Source organism: Aethina tumida, chromosome 1 (assembly GCF_024364675.1).
Source record: "Aethina tumida isolate Nest 87 chromosome 1, icAetTumi1.1, whole genome shotgun sequence".
Taxonomy (NCBI): domain Eukaryota; kingdom Metazoa; phylum Arthropoda; class Insecta; order Coleoptera; family Nitidulidae; genus Aethina; species Aethina tumida.
The window spans coordinates 52,384,554-52,399,824 of record NC_065435.1 but is presented as its reverse complement, the minus strand read 5'-3'; the positions used below and the strand labels follow the sequence as shown (position 1 = coordinate 52,399,824).

The following is a 15,271-nucleotide window of genomic DNA, read 5'->3' as shown; positions in this document are numbered from 1 at the left end:
TTTTAAAAAAATGTTCAAAAAACGGAAATTCAGTATTTCACGTATCTTCTTTGTTTCTTATTATTAAATAATAATGGGCACTCAACAAATTGTTCTGCTGATGACTATTAAATATTGTGTGTTAAAATAAAAATTAAAAATAAAATACTATAATTAACAATTGTACAAAGACATATATAGAGTTTTAATTAATAATAAATAAAGTTGACGATAGTAATAAACATAATTGATAATAGTTTCTTCTGGCACCCACGGTAATCGGAGGATTTTTTGTGTTGATTAATAGTGGAATTAATTTAATGATTTAATTAAATTTTTGTTAATGATATCTATTCGATTTCGAAAAATAACCAACACAGATGGCATATACAAATATGTGAAAAGTTTTCGTTTAAAAGGGATAAAAAATAATAAAATATACGTATGTATGTATAAGTTTTTGATTACATACATTTAAAATGTATTTAAACAAATTTAATTTGACGTGGATGTCAATAATAATCAATTAATAAAATAAAATTGGTGGTAACATAGTTAGATCATAATCCTGAATACTTTTAATAATATTTCTTTTAATCAATCACTCTTAATAAATTGTTAAAGTATTTAAAACATAATAAATAGTATTTTAAACAAAGATTAGCTCGGTTCGCTGAATAATACTTCTGTATAATCGGGACAATTTGGTTTACAATTAAATATTATTTAAAAATCTTCTGCCATGATTATTTTACATATAAATATATCCATATGTTGTTTCATTTAAATAATATGTTTTTTAATTAGGGAATTATGCCACAATTTTATTTTTGCACGTGTTTTTAAAATATAATAATATTTTAACAACACGTGTAGAGAAAAAATATAAATTAATATTAAAATGACACTTAAACTTTGATAAAAACGTTTGTAATAATATATAGCCTACTTATAGATATGAACAAAAATATCCTTACAAATTAAGAAAAAATTAAAAACTTGATATATGAATAGACGGACAATGCAGTTTTCTGTCGTTTGAATTTGGCTGTATCGATTTCCTGCGAATAGTCGACGTTCTTGCCATCTTTGTACTGCGTCGGAAACCTCCACAATAAATATAAAGAATCTTAATCAAGATTATAAAATACAAAAAGTGAATAATTTTAATATTAATTATGTTTCATATTGTGGAACTGGAAAATTTCAAATAATTTAAATGATTTTCTTACATTACTTCAATTCCTAAACTATATTTTGATATATACAAATGTATACATAAATAAGAAAATATTAACAAGAAGATAAAAAGTGTAATTGTGCTATTCATTATAAGTATATATTTTCAATTTATATCCACAAAATTTGATACGTTGAATTTTGTATACTTGTATTCTCGCAAAAGTTGTTTGTAAAGATGAGGATTCGAAAGGACGATGATGGTATTGAATAATAGAAATCTGCAAATCATCCTTATTTCAAAACAGAATTCTTTAAAAGCCATTTTTAAATTACTATTAAATTATAGATGGAGCCTGAGGGATAAGAATGATAAAAATTCAGGATTTTTATAAATTTGTGAACAAAAAAAATCGAGATTATGTATATTAATAATTTAATCAAGTTCTACATTGATACAACTCAATACAGCATTAATTGTTTTAAGGAAACAAAGTGTTTCCGATTTCTGCGATGTGATCTAATATGAAGTCGACATCCTTGCAATTTAAAGACGAATTCTGAGAGACGAACCTGAAAAAGTTCGGCAGCGTTTTCAGCGGCTGATAACCCAACATTACAGAGCCGTGTTTGATCATCACTGCTCGTATTTCTGGCGCCACCTGCAAAACAAAAGCACAAATAAGCGTTGTTCGTTCGTTCGATCATTGCAGGAGGGCCACACCGGTCTCGAATGTGTCACGTTCTAAATTATATTATGTCCGGAACATCGATTGTAAAAAAATGTCATAGTTGGATCAGCGCCATAATTTTTAACAGCAGTATCCGAACTACTTTTTTATTAATGCTACCAAATGTAAAACAAGTATTTTATGTTGCTGATGCAAAAATTCTTTCAGGACGCATATTGTTCCAAAACAATGCAACTTTATTAATATGTGTAATTGGATGAAAATTATTAATTAAGTCTTGTTTATTATATAAATACAGCCATATAACATTGTATATTGTTGTGATAATTGATTGCAAAAAATTGTGTATATTTGTCAATAGAATTTGATTTGATTCTAATAAGATCCCCTCAATTACGGAAAATTTATGAGTTTATATATTTGAAACAATATTGGATTTCCTTTGTTCATGTTAACTCTCCGCCGTGATCCGAAAATCTCAATAATATTTAGAAAACATAATGGAAATGCTTGTTTTGTATTTTATGTACGTACGTATGGCCAATTATCAGGGGGTTTTGTTTCCCTGATTTTTTGTTTCACGTAGTCAGATTAAAGATTTAGTGCGGTCGTTCGATAGAAGATTCGCGTGTATGTATTACCGAAGCCATTATTACAAAACAATGTTCCGCAATAAAGTTTGAATGACAAATAAATCCACACATGACACTTCAATTATCGGAATCCGACCAGTATGGCATGCAAATTGTAAATAATGCTCATTGATTTATTTATGGCGGCGGACCATTCGGCTTCTGTAATTGAAGAAAATGACTGATATTGGCCCAGTTTACACATTGTCAGATAACAATACATCCACCGCGAGCATTGTTACTGTAATTCCGGATATGTGTGCTGATTGATTGTTCTGTTCACCAATTCGGCAGTGATTTTTTAAAAGAAAAAGCAAAACGATCACCTCGACAAATATCAATTCTTAAACGATAAATTCGACGCGTTCTTTCCACAATCCCGCAGTTTTAATAAATCGTTGTGGAAGTGCAGTTTTCGTTCTGCGCCGGGAAGAAATATCGTCCGCGAGATATAGATGTGTGTTTTAAATGGCATTAGCATTTTGTCAGTGCCGCAAACAGCACACATTGAATTGTTCAATCGCATAATGCCGTTTTCTCCACCGAGCGCATAATTTCCATTGACTCTCGGAAAAAAAAAGAGAGACGACATTGCCTTAAGTTGTCGTTTTATGCGAAAATGTTATAGTAGTTGTGGGCCAGTGTTCCGCAGGACTATTTGCTATCTACAAGGTTGCAGCGCTTTACTAAATTGGTTACGCCATCGAGGTTAGACACTTGTGTGTATGACCGATAAAATAAAATGGTAGGTATAAGAAGAAGTTACTGGAAAATATCATATTTTCATTCCGGTGTAATTTCTTTTTCATGTATTATGTAGAAAATAAAATAAACGGCTGCTTTCTTTATTTTTATCCACCATGTTTTTTCATTACCTTCTTGAATCAACGTGTTTAATTGAACGCAAAGAACGAGGCGTTCTTCTAAAGCCGTGTCAATAAGATTTGGTTGGGGTGTAAAAAGTTCATTACAATAGTTTTGTGGATATTAGCGTCAGGTTAGTTTAGCATTTAGTGAGACACGACGGTCCATTAGACCAGCCACTCGAATCTAATTATTTCATTAGCATATCCCGTTGCCGGAGCCCCACTCTGTCTGAATAGGTTTGTAAGAGACTGTTTAGATTTGAGAACTGTCGAAGTTGTATCGTCCGCGGTTCGAAAACAGCATGAGGTTAATTTAACACCCTGACACACAATAGTCGGGACGAATGCGAAATAGCTTATATACGTTACCTTGTGTAGTTGAGGTGCATACTCAGAGATGTTTGACTTTCCTCTTAAATACCTCGGCAAATACCAGAAGCAAACATTCATATATTGCCGTTCGGAAACCAGCGCGAATTCCGGCCTATTGCGTATTTGTTTCTCGAAGTATTCCGCCGTATCCATGAGGGTATCTATGTGGTTCGCGAATCCAGATGAGCCCTAAAATAAATTGAATGCTTGGATTTTTTTGTTTAACTTCAGTGAATAGGGTATTAGGACTGGTCTGTGACATATGGATGGTTATAAATAGCTTCGAACAGGGAATTTTAAAGGTTCCCGCGGTTATTACATCTGTACCTACTGATATCTTTACAGTTATTATTCAAATAAGGTATTACCAAAGTGGTTTATTTATCATATTGCCTTTTAAATAATTAAATATAAAAGAAAAATATAATTTATTATTCAATTTATTTAATACACACCCCCGCAACTTTTTTATTTGTAATCTGATTTTGATGAACATCAAAAAAGCATGCCATAAAAATTATTTCCTACTTCATCTATTATATATTATTTAATAATTTAGTAAATTTTGTGAGATTAATATTATAAGAATAATAAAAATTATCATAATGATACACTGCATCGAAAAATTATGGAATATTTACTAATGTTTGAATATCTTTTTTTAACATAAAACTTTATTTATATTAAATTATTAGCTTTGACTCATAGTTGTATTCTAAAGTGTTAAACTTGTTTTTGTCCGTTAAACAGGAAAAGACAATTAATTTTGCGCTATTAACAGTATTTTAGGGTTTACAATTATATTTTAAAATCTTTAAAATAAACAACACAGCAAATAATTGCAATATCTCAAAAGAAAATTGGCCGTTGCTTTTTACAAAGAAGGAAGAAGTCAAAATGTGATATCAAATCGACTAAATGTGACACAATCGGCAATTTCAAAAGTGATTGAATGATTTCACGAATGATTACGAAACGGGCACCCTCGATCTGGGGAACTTCATTATAATAAGTAAGATCGATATTTAAGAATCAATACACTTAGACAAAAATTTCTAACTTGTACTTTACTGCAGCAACAGTTTTCGTTGACTTATAATGTAAGAATAAGCCAGGACACCATTAGGAGAGGACTAGTTGAGTTGAGTTATGTATTGTTCAGTAAGTCTAAGTTTTCTTCAAATAGCAATGATCATCGTAGAATAGTATATAGACGACCAGGAAAATGTTACGCTTAATGTAATGTACGGAACTGGTTTATCATTGCTAGAGGAAGTTTAATGACTTTAATCTTAGAATATTATGTTGCACCCTTTGCTGCATTTATTTGCGAAAAGTTTATTTTTTGGCATGTTTAATGCTCAACCTCACACTGCGAAAATTAGAGACTACCTTGACGAGGTAAATATTCTGCTAATAAATATTCCAGCTAGGAGTCCGGACTTAAATCCGATTGAACATAGGTCCACATGGAAAGGCAAATAAAAGCACCTTAACCACAAACCAAACAGTTTAAACCAACTAAAGGAAAAGATCATAGAAATTTGGGAGGCGACGTTGTCATTAATAATGGTGGAAATATTCCATATTTGTGTAAATAATTTTAACGTGAAAAATATTTTAATAGCATTGTATTTTCAATAGGTATTCTTAGATTTTCCTTAAAACTGTATCCCTAATTTATTATATTATTTTATATAAGAAAAGTAACTTTTTTACTTAATATCTTCTTGAAATATAAAGATATATGTAGTTTTTTATTTCAAATGTAAAAAAAGTCAAGCTTCTAAAAATTATTATATTGAAAATTTGTCATATTTTAAATCATGTTTAGTTAAGAGGAAAAAACGAAATATCTGAAAATATGTAATATAATAATAATTTTCCTGTAACTGCCTATGTTAAAGTTACTAAATATGAGATTTAATAAAAGTATTATTAACGTTTATTTACTTAAAAATTATACAAGTTGTTCCTTAAATAAATGGTCAAAATTTGCACCCAGGAAGAACACATAAGATATATTCAGAATTTTGTGTTATTTCAGTGGTATATACTTGTTACTAATACAAATACAAACAATAAAAATAAATACAAACTGAAAATCATTGAAACATTCTTCAATTATTATTAATTAATTATCAATGATAATTATAATTAATCAAGAGTATCTTTTTTCCTAAAAAAATCCCGGTTGGACCAAAGGTTTCGGAAATATGAGAGAAAATTTTTGAAATTTAAATTTGAGGAGTTTTTGTCTGCTACCAAATATTGACAATCTGTTTTAGAAACACCTTGTATATTTTGCGACGATACTAAATATCTCGAAATTTAGCAGAAATATGGATAAATCTTAGTTAAAAATAATTTAATATATCACAAATTAAATAAATTTATTGAAAGCGACGTTTTAAAGGGAAATACAGTTATCATTTCTATTTGAAATAAAAAAGTTTGGGAATCTAAAGGATATAATTTTTTTGAGGTGAATATCTATATTACGTAAAAAAGCGCCTATAAAAAGTTTTTTCACACTTCAGAAACGATCAGAGATATAAGAATGCGGTTTGTGGAAATCAATGCTTAAAAAAAATGAGTTTTTTGGATACTTAATAATCATAAATTTTATTTAAAGATTTAAGTAGTTTTATTGACAGAATTTAGAAATTAGTTATTGGAAAATGTGTTTTTTAATTTTGTTACAAAGGAATGGTGAATTATTTTCATGAAAATTGTCCTAAACAAATTTTTTCATTAAGAATCCAAAAAATAACATACATAGTCAACCTCTATTGGAAAATAGAAAAAAACAATTTTATGAAATACGTGGTGTTTTATATTGTTTGTCTTTTGAATTAAGGTGTTTCCGACTTAAATTGGACACACTGTAAAATTAATTCTACGTAGATGTTTATTTTATCATTAATTTAAACAAAGGTTGAGCCACTTAACTGGAAGATTGTTTACTTACAAATTGAACTTCAGATCCCAACAACCATTACGTTAAAGCAAAATCGATCAAATATTTACACGAATATTAAAGTTTAACTTGTCTATACAACAAATTATTTCAATCTATAAGTCCACGATAAACAGTTATTTAAAAGTTTCAACCTTTTTAATACGGCCAAATAGTCGAAAAACGTAAAGCCTTCATAAAAACTCCATCCCTTTATCGACAAAACGAATTCTAAACAGCGTGCAATTTTCGTGTCGCAAAAAAAACCCGGCTCGGTATTCAATTTGCCGTGCCTTAATTACACAAATGGAACTCCCTGCACTTTTATTGCCCCGATATGCATTTAAACATCTTTGGGACACGCATTATAAAAATGCAACACGGAACGGTCCGTGTGCCGGAATCCGATGGAATATAAACACAATCTCAATTACGTTTCGGCCACGGCTGCGAGAATAAAGCACCTTTAAATGCATTTATGTTTCCTTTTGCCATTCAATTACATTTTTCCTTGGTCGCACAATTAGATTGTGCCGAGCATGTTTTTCCGTTTATCGTATTCGCGTACAACCGCGACGTAAATTTGAATGTAGTGCCTTGCAAGTTTTGTACGGTGTAATCCGATGGCTTATTACTTTTGTTATTTGTCTTGGGACTTAGCGGGATTTGGTGAGGGTTTCCGTTTAACAAAGACTAATTCTATTAAATGATGTGATCACAATTAATGTAAGAGGCCTATTTAAATTTTATAAAATAAATCAAAGTTCTTGCGTAGTGGCCATAATTATAGCAACTTATTAAAATATATTAAAAATGTGAGCTGTACTACAATACTTGAATTGGATGCCAGTACCCACAATGTTTATTTTTTCTTCTGTTATTGTTGTGTCTATTATTTTTCGATGGATCAAATGACACTGATGATGATTACTTTATAGTTGTTCATTGCACTATAAGAAAAATTATAATTCGTTATTTAGACTTCAACTTTAACGCCAACTAAAATGAAAACCAACTTGAACTAAAATTAGTTCAAAGACTGTGAGAAGATGGTTAGTAGATGGGGGTTTGTTTGACCACAAACCTACAAGAAAAACCCTCGTTTCTACTATGAATGTGACGGTCCAATTTTGATTTGCTTAGGATCACATTCAGTGGACCTCAGAATAGTGGGGATGAATGGTTCTTTTAGTGACGATTCTAAATTTAATTTATAAATAAATGGTGGTTTTGCTTATGTTGAACATCCTACATTGACAAAACTATATAAAAAGTTTAGTGAAACATGGTGGCTGTTCAATTTTATAATGGTTATGCTTCAATTCTCCTGACATAAGACTGACTTGTACAAAGATATATTAAACAACAAGCAATTTAAGAAACTTGAAAAAATATATTATTATTGTGTATTCGGAAAATGAGTCGGATAAAAATAAATACAAAGTGTTATTAAATTAAATAACACATATTTAATCATTAAAAATTACTTTCAAAAATAAAGTTCCTATATTTATTGCTGTTACTTCACCCAAGAAAAATATATGTAACATTTTATAGAATAGAAATATAGTAGTTTTTATAATACTGCATAAAACAATCGTAAATTAATATTATTTTAAAAGTTTACATTAAATAATATTAATAATACTGGTAGTGATAATTGTACCTGATTGTAAATGTTTTTTTTTTTTAAAATTTAAACTTGAAAGAAAGAAATTATGTTAATATTAGAGAGTTTTATTTATTTTGATTTTAATTATATTTTTAGTATTTTCAAATTGTTGTTTGGCTTAATATTGCGGCTTAATTAGCATTATACAGACATCGGGATATTCTTCAATTAAGATAAAATATAAAATGTGATAAAAGAATAAATTGTCGATCTGTGTCTACTGCCGTCGTATGTTGCCAGAATCTTTGAACGACCAAGAGGTACTACAGAAAGAGAAAATCAATATTTTATGCTAGGAATTATTTCTTATAGGAGTAGGTTACACCTTGTATTTATGCAAGGCATTATGGATGCTCACCAGTATGTACTGGTAAAGTATAACAATACTTTATGTTAAATATGTCTGAGATGCGAGATAAGGGGCCCTTGATCACCCCGTTCTCTCTACTTTTCAGTTGAACATGTGTGGAACATAATATGAAGAAAGTTTGACTAACCTTTCCAGGCGATCGGAGACCCCGAAACAATTGAGTTGAGTACTTTAATTACAATGCAATGTAAAAGGGGACTTTTTGTCTCAGAAGCAAATTAATAACGTGATTCGCACCTGTGATATTATTAATAAATAAATATTATTATAAATCAAAAAAGATATTATACATATGTTAATGTAATGTTAAATAATACAGATTTAATCATTAAAAATCCCTTTTAAAATTAAAGTTGTTATATTTATATTCAGCTCAATTCAAAAAAAAATATATGTAACATTTTCTATAATAAATATGTACATGTTTTAATACTGTATAAAACAAACATAGAAAATATTAAAATTTTTAACAGTTAATAATAATGACCACTACTCTATATTTGGCAAATGGAGGTGTAAAAATAAACGGTAGCTTTATAAATGATTTAGTAATGGATTCAGTATAAATAATTATGAAATCAATTTTCAATTTTGTATAAATGCCCGCTAAAACTATTATAAGTGGATTTTATATTAAACCCGATAAAAACAAACAAATTCATTTACTCTAAATCATGCTTTTTGTTTTATCGAATTTAGTTGGTAACTGAATTAATATTTAACTATGCACATGGTGTGTTCCAACGACGATTAAGACCAGCATGCACAAAAACTAAAATTCTGACGGATGCGCCAGGTGAAATAGAATTTTAAAATAAACAACTTGTTAGATAAGTACAGAAAAATCGTAAGATGTTTGGAACAGGTTTCACATTTCAGACAGTTCAGTTATGTGTGTTATATTACTATGTGCTGAAAGGGCGTATGTCAAATAGTCGAGAATTTAATTAAATAATTTTCAACGGCGAGACAGGGAGTGGGCGTGTGTAAATAAAGGGCATTTACCTTGGCCTTCCACATAAACCAAAATTTAAATACATCGCATTTTCTGCCGCACTGTAGGTATTTATCCCCCGGGTCGTAGGACCTGTCATAATGCTTGTCCCTTTGGAAGAGATACTCGGCTCCTCTGTCGTGCGCCCCATGCAAAATGCCAGCATCCCTGACCAGCAGCATCGAACATTGCTGAGGCACCGCCAACAACTTATGCGGGTTAATGACGATGGAGTCGGCCCTTTCTATTCCATTAAGTTTGGCCCGGTGTTTTTGGGAGAAAATTAGTCCGCCACCCCAAGCGGCGTCGATGTGCAGCCATATGTTATGTTTCTTGCAAATGTCAGCGATTTCGTTTATTGGATCGAAGGCACCCCGCACCGTAGTTCCTGTGCAAAACAAACAAATTAAACCGGCCTTTTGTTTACGTTTCCGCCTGGTTATGGATTATGGTGGGGCCTACATCGTAAACAACAACGACACAAAAATGTTCCAATCACTGGCTTAATAATCTATAACTGTTTGAGAGCCTTATTTGTGTATGCAGGTACAATATTGGGTTACACAGTTAATATGTCGAAATATTTCTATCTTATACATACAGAGTGATTAGAAACGGATGACGAAAGTACTACTTTTTGCAGTAGATGTTATCAATTCCATTAAAGATATTCTTGTAACCTAACTTGAATTCATTCATTTTTCACACATTTTTATGTTAAGGGTTTTAACATAACTCGAATATGTATCTTATTTTGATAATTTAGAGTCAATTTTAATTATTCGGAATCCATTGCTTAACTTTTAGAACGACAACATGGTCTGTCTGTATTTTTTTCTTTTATTCCCTGTGTCTACAGGATACCCCAGATTGGTTGATTTAGGCTGTTCTGAATATTTCCAGACCAGATAGGGAAAGACTAATTGAGTTCAGAGCTCAATTTTTTTAAAAAGATCATTGGCAAAAAGATTATGATTTCAGATCGAATATTAATATATCTTAACCATTAAAGATATGTGAATAGAAAATTTGTTTTGTTTTAATATATCACGAATTATAAACAACTATGGTTTCCATTTGAAATAATCATTTTCAAAAAAAGGTTAAACCATTCCACAATAGTTTTGACGACATTTTCTTTCATAGGTTTTCTCACACGAAGTCTAGTAGGTTGTCTTTAAGATATTTAATTGGAAAAACCCTTAGTAAAATGTACTTCCATTTAAATTTAGGATGTTGTAATCCCCAAAGAGTAAATTGTAGGAGCTTCCGCCATTATTCTAATCAATCGATAATGGGTCTTAGAATTTTTGTCAAACCACGAGGAGTTTACTTGAGGCAGTAGAAACTTATAGTATGTTCGAGGTATCAAGTAAAAATGATATATAATTTTCATCTTGGTTATTGAAGTCCGACTGTATTTCAAAATTTGGTCGGAAACTTCAAAACGCAGTTTGTTGCAATTAATGTTTTTAAGTAAATGAACACTGGAAATATAAATAAAAAACATAATTTTTTCTATATAATCTGAAAATATCCTAATAGACAAAATAGAACAATTTTGGATATCATATTGTATGATATTATTAATAACCTTAGGAGGACATATTTATTCTATTCGTATTTTTATTTGCTTTTTGTTGTCTATGTTATCATGTTTATTTTTTTGATGTGGTTATCCGTATATTTTACACATTTAAATACAACTAAACTTGACATCAGTCAACGCCAATTATTCAAATTTTGAAAGAAATTTCTTGAAATTAATATCACCTGCTTCAAACAGCAGTTTTTCTCAGTTAGTCTTTTTGTATTGTCACTTTATACAAATAATGCATACTAGATGATACATTGTAAACTAATGTTATAATAAAACTATTTTAGCCTTCATCAAACTTTATCGATATGTGTTTTGATGTTGGTTATGATCTCGTATAACAGAAATTGTTCCAGTCCGTCATATAATCACGATGATATACACATATCAAGTACAACTAGGATTACATCCAGTTAATTAGTACTTAGTGTAACACGTCAGGAATTAATTTACAATTCATACACGGCTCATCATTATAAGATATAATATTGATTGTCCCCAATTTCGACCAGTCGGTCATATATTAATACTCAAACCTGAGTGAAAAAGCTGCATGCATCGACAATGGCTCGTTAGGATAAATCGAAGAAGAGTAGTTTATTGCCAAACTTACCTAAAGTAGCCACAACTAGTATCGGTTCTCCCCCGTTCTCTTTTTGTTCGTTTATCTTCGTTTCCAAGTCAGTGGGAATCATTTGTCCCCTTCCGTCCACAGATACAGCGATCACATTGTCCTCGCCGATTCCGAGGAACGAAGCAAACTTGTATATAGAATAATGACACTCCTCGGAAGTAAACACAACGAATCGCCGTCCATTTGCATTTCCTTTTTTCTGCGGGCGGAAAAACTTTTCAGTCGGACGAGGGGAGGGCGGAACTTTTCATTAAGTAATCCGGGCTTTATGTTTATTTTTACCCGACGCAACTACTTAAAATATAAAAGCACAGGCGCCTCATTATAAAAACAAATGCGAACATTCGAGCATTTTAATGCACTTATAAATTGTCGTCATTTAAGTTTCGCCAGTCCGACCAGAATATGAAAGAAATTTTATTTGAAAAGGTTTTGTGTCTCACACTTAAATAAGCGCAGCAAAAAAAAATATTTACCTTTTAGCTGTATTTACTTTGCATTCAGCGTTTAACAGCGAAACAACATAATAAGCATTATGAACTAAAAGTGTTTTAATATAGTTGGTAATCTGAGTTTTCGCAGCTTTAAATTCAAATTATTTACTGACAGCATCCAATTTCGTTTAATAAATATTGTTTTTTTATATATAAATGTCGTATGGTATGGCGGATTACAGAATTTACATAATTAGGTGAGAGTATTTCGTATGCGAATGTTGTTTTTAAAATAATCTTTACGGTTGAAGGACTTTGTTCAGTTTCCTTTATTACCTCGAGGCTTGGTGAAGTGTACTCCTCAACTACACCCTTTCAGGTGACATGACGAAATAAGTATTGCAGTGAAAATGCCTGAAGGACGTTACTTCTACATAATTTTAAAAAAAGTATTACTTTTTTGTTATAAAATTATGTTAGACCAGCAATTCCGAGGTGTTTACCATTCATGTCATGCCTCTAATTCGATAATTACGTAAGAATGCAAACTTTCTTTAACCCAATTGAATTTTATCGCGCCATACACAGTCACTTCGGAAGTGCAATCTACAACAGTTATTACCGCCGACGCTGAACTTTTAAATTTCATTAACATAGTTGTAACAGTAGTTTGAATCGACTTAATTTGTGCAATATTATACGCCAATGAGTTTTTACTTCCCATGGAAATGGTTAATAAAGTCTTACGTGAAACTAAGTAATCCCGTAAATAGGTTGTAGTGAAACTGTTTCGACTTTATTCCGCCGGATTATGCTAAAGCAGAAATGGTGTTATCGTTGTTAATCAGGTTTAATTAATTTTATTACGAAGACTCATTGAATATTTTATTACTGCTTAAACCAAACAATGCGCAATGTGTTTTTGAACACTACGTACTTCGCCTCAGACACTACTGCATTTTTAAGAGAATGTTATTACTTTATATTGGTCTGAACTGGGGAATTCTAATTTATTTCTGAAATATATTAATATTAGGTATCCGAAATTAAAATGCTCAAAAGTTTTTTAGTGTAATTGTGCGGCTATTTGCCGCCGTTAACATTTTAATACCGACCCCGGCAGGATAATTTCATTAAATCCCGTCTTGCCGGGATTGCAGCAACAACCTACAGTCTCTCTTTTCTTAATACCTTAATGTCCGGACAGTAGTGGAATCTGGCCAAGTTAATGGCTGAACCGTTGCCGAACGAGCCGCCCGGACAAAACATGCCGTCGCCCCATTGGGGGCCAATCATCCGACAGACTTCGCCGATGACGTTGGTTTCCATGAGCGTGAAAACCGGCGCCACCTCGTAAGTGTAGACGCTGGCGTTGAGCGCGTCCGTTAGCCATTGTCCGGCCAAGCCGTAGGGGTCCAATCTGCAAAAAGACAACGGGACGAATGTATATTAATTTAACGTTTCTGGCGTAATGTCGTGCCACTGGACCGAGGACGTTTGGGAAATTGTTTGAGTCGTTAGGCTCGGCGTTTTGGATGGAAATGATGTCTTGGAATGTTTTTGGATAATGGTTATTGGTGTTATCGGGATAAGTGTGACCGAATTAAAGCAACTGGTAGATCGTATCGGCGGCTTCAAGTGTCATTAGCGCAATTCAAATGTGGAAGTTACTACCATAAAACATCTTTGTTTCTTCTATTATGTAAACACCAGCGTTTCTACTTTCTTTATACGTGTGGTGTATTACGGGTGTTTATAATATTTGGCACTTATTTTAATGTGAGGTTTCGACTTTTTTGACTGTAAGTCATTGCTATAAATATAAAATTCGATTGTAATTTTTTAGTAAATTTTAGATTTTCTTTTGAGAACCTTATTATAGTTGTAACCCTTGTAATCTTAATTTGTGTAATTATTATTATCAAGTGTGTTTCGTGTAATATTTTTTTAACATGCAACTCGATTATTCCTTCGATACCTCGTAATTTACTTTTAGATGTCACGTTATGAGTGCAATTAAAAATTTTAAATATAGGGAAAATATTAATTATTCATTCATTAATTAAAAGCCGTAATATTATTTATATCCAAACTAATTATTTGTGAATTTGTAAGGGCTTAAATATAAAATTTAAAATACTTGATTTATTTTCAATCTCAATCAATAATTCAATTCCTATAAAAGTAATAAAAGTGTTCCAATATTCTATACAATTTAACTTTGTTCTGTTATTTAGAAAATGTCTACAGATTACAAGGGAAACACGATTAATAAACATAACAAATTATTATTTGTATTTCGATTACAGACAAAACTTTTTACTTACCCCGAAAACAGTTGATTAATGAAATAGGGATGTCCGGTTTTAACACTGAACTTTATTGTGCTTTTCAATAACCGCAGCAACTTGTCATGGTCGACGCCGTTTTGGTTTATTGTAAAATCGAATTGTTCTTCCAGCTTTTCCGGAGGCACCCATAAAAGCACTTTGTCTTGCCTGGTGGTGAACACGACGTTCTTGAATAAAATGTCAATAACTTTTTCCAAAAACTCGCCGTGCTTATCGACTTCGGGTACTGGACAAAAATCCGCCATGTCGACTACGAGAATAAACCACAGTTCTGATGAATTACGTATTTATATTTTGCCGGTGATTATTTTTTTTTATTTGCCGCTTCCTTATTAAATTAATTAATCGAGATTGTTAAAACGATAATGGGCTAATGCTCGCTACCTTTAAACGGTGAATTCTGTCTTCATTAATGAAGCTGCTTACCATCCGGGTCATAAGTTTGTTAAACTTTCGAAATTGATTTGTAATTGCTACACTAAATGGATGTATTAAATGAGTTTACACTTGGAAATGGTGTTTAACAAGCATTAGCGAGTT

The 15,271-nt window shown here is 31.3% G+C and overlaps 2 protein-coding genes across 3 annotated transcripts in view; one reads left to right on the top strand and one right to left on the bottom strand.

Annotated features, from left to right (window-relative positions):
• LOC109594497 (hemicentin-2) overlaps window positions 1-15,271 on the top strand; it is a 300,510-nt gene that overhangs the window by 18,117 nt on the left and 267,122 nt on the right. The gene's annotated exons all lie outside the window — the stretch shown is intronic.
• Window positions 1,578-14,976, bottom strand: LOC109594366 (acidic amino acid decarboxylase GADL1-like). Its single transcript, XM_020009591.2, has 6 exons — window positions 14,708-14,976; window positions 13,572-13,800; window positions 11,926-12,145; window positions 9,727-10,103; window positions 3,718-3,909; window positions 1,578-1,820 (listed from the first exon to the last, which is right to left on the bottom strand). Exons 1-6 carry the CDS (start codon window positions 14,974-14,976, stop codon window positions 1,641-1,643), a joined length of 1,467 nt encoding a protein of 488 aa, XP_019865150.1. The 3' UTR covers window positions 1,578-1,640.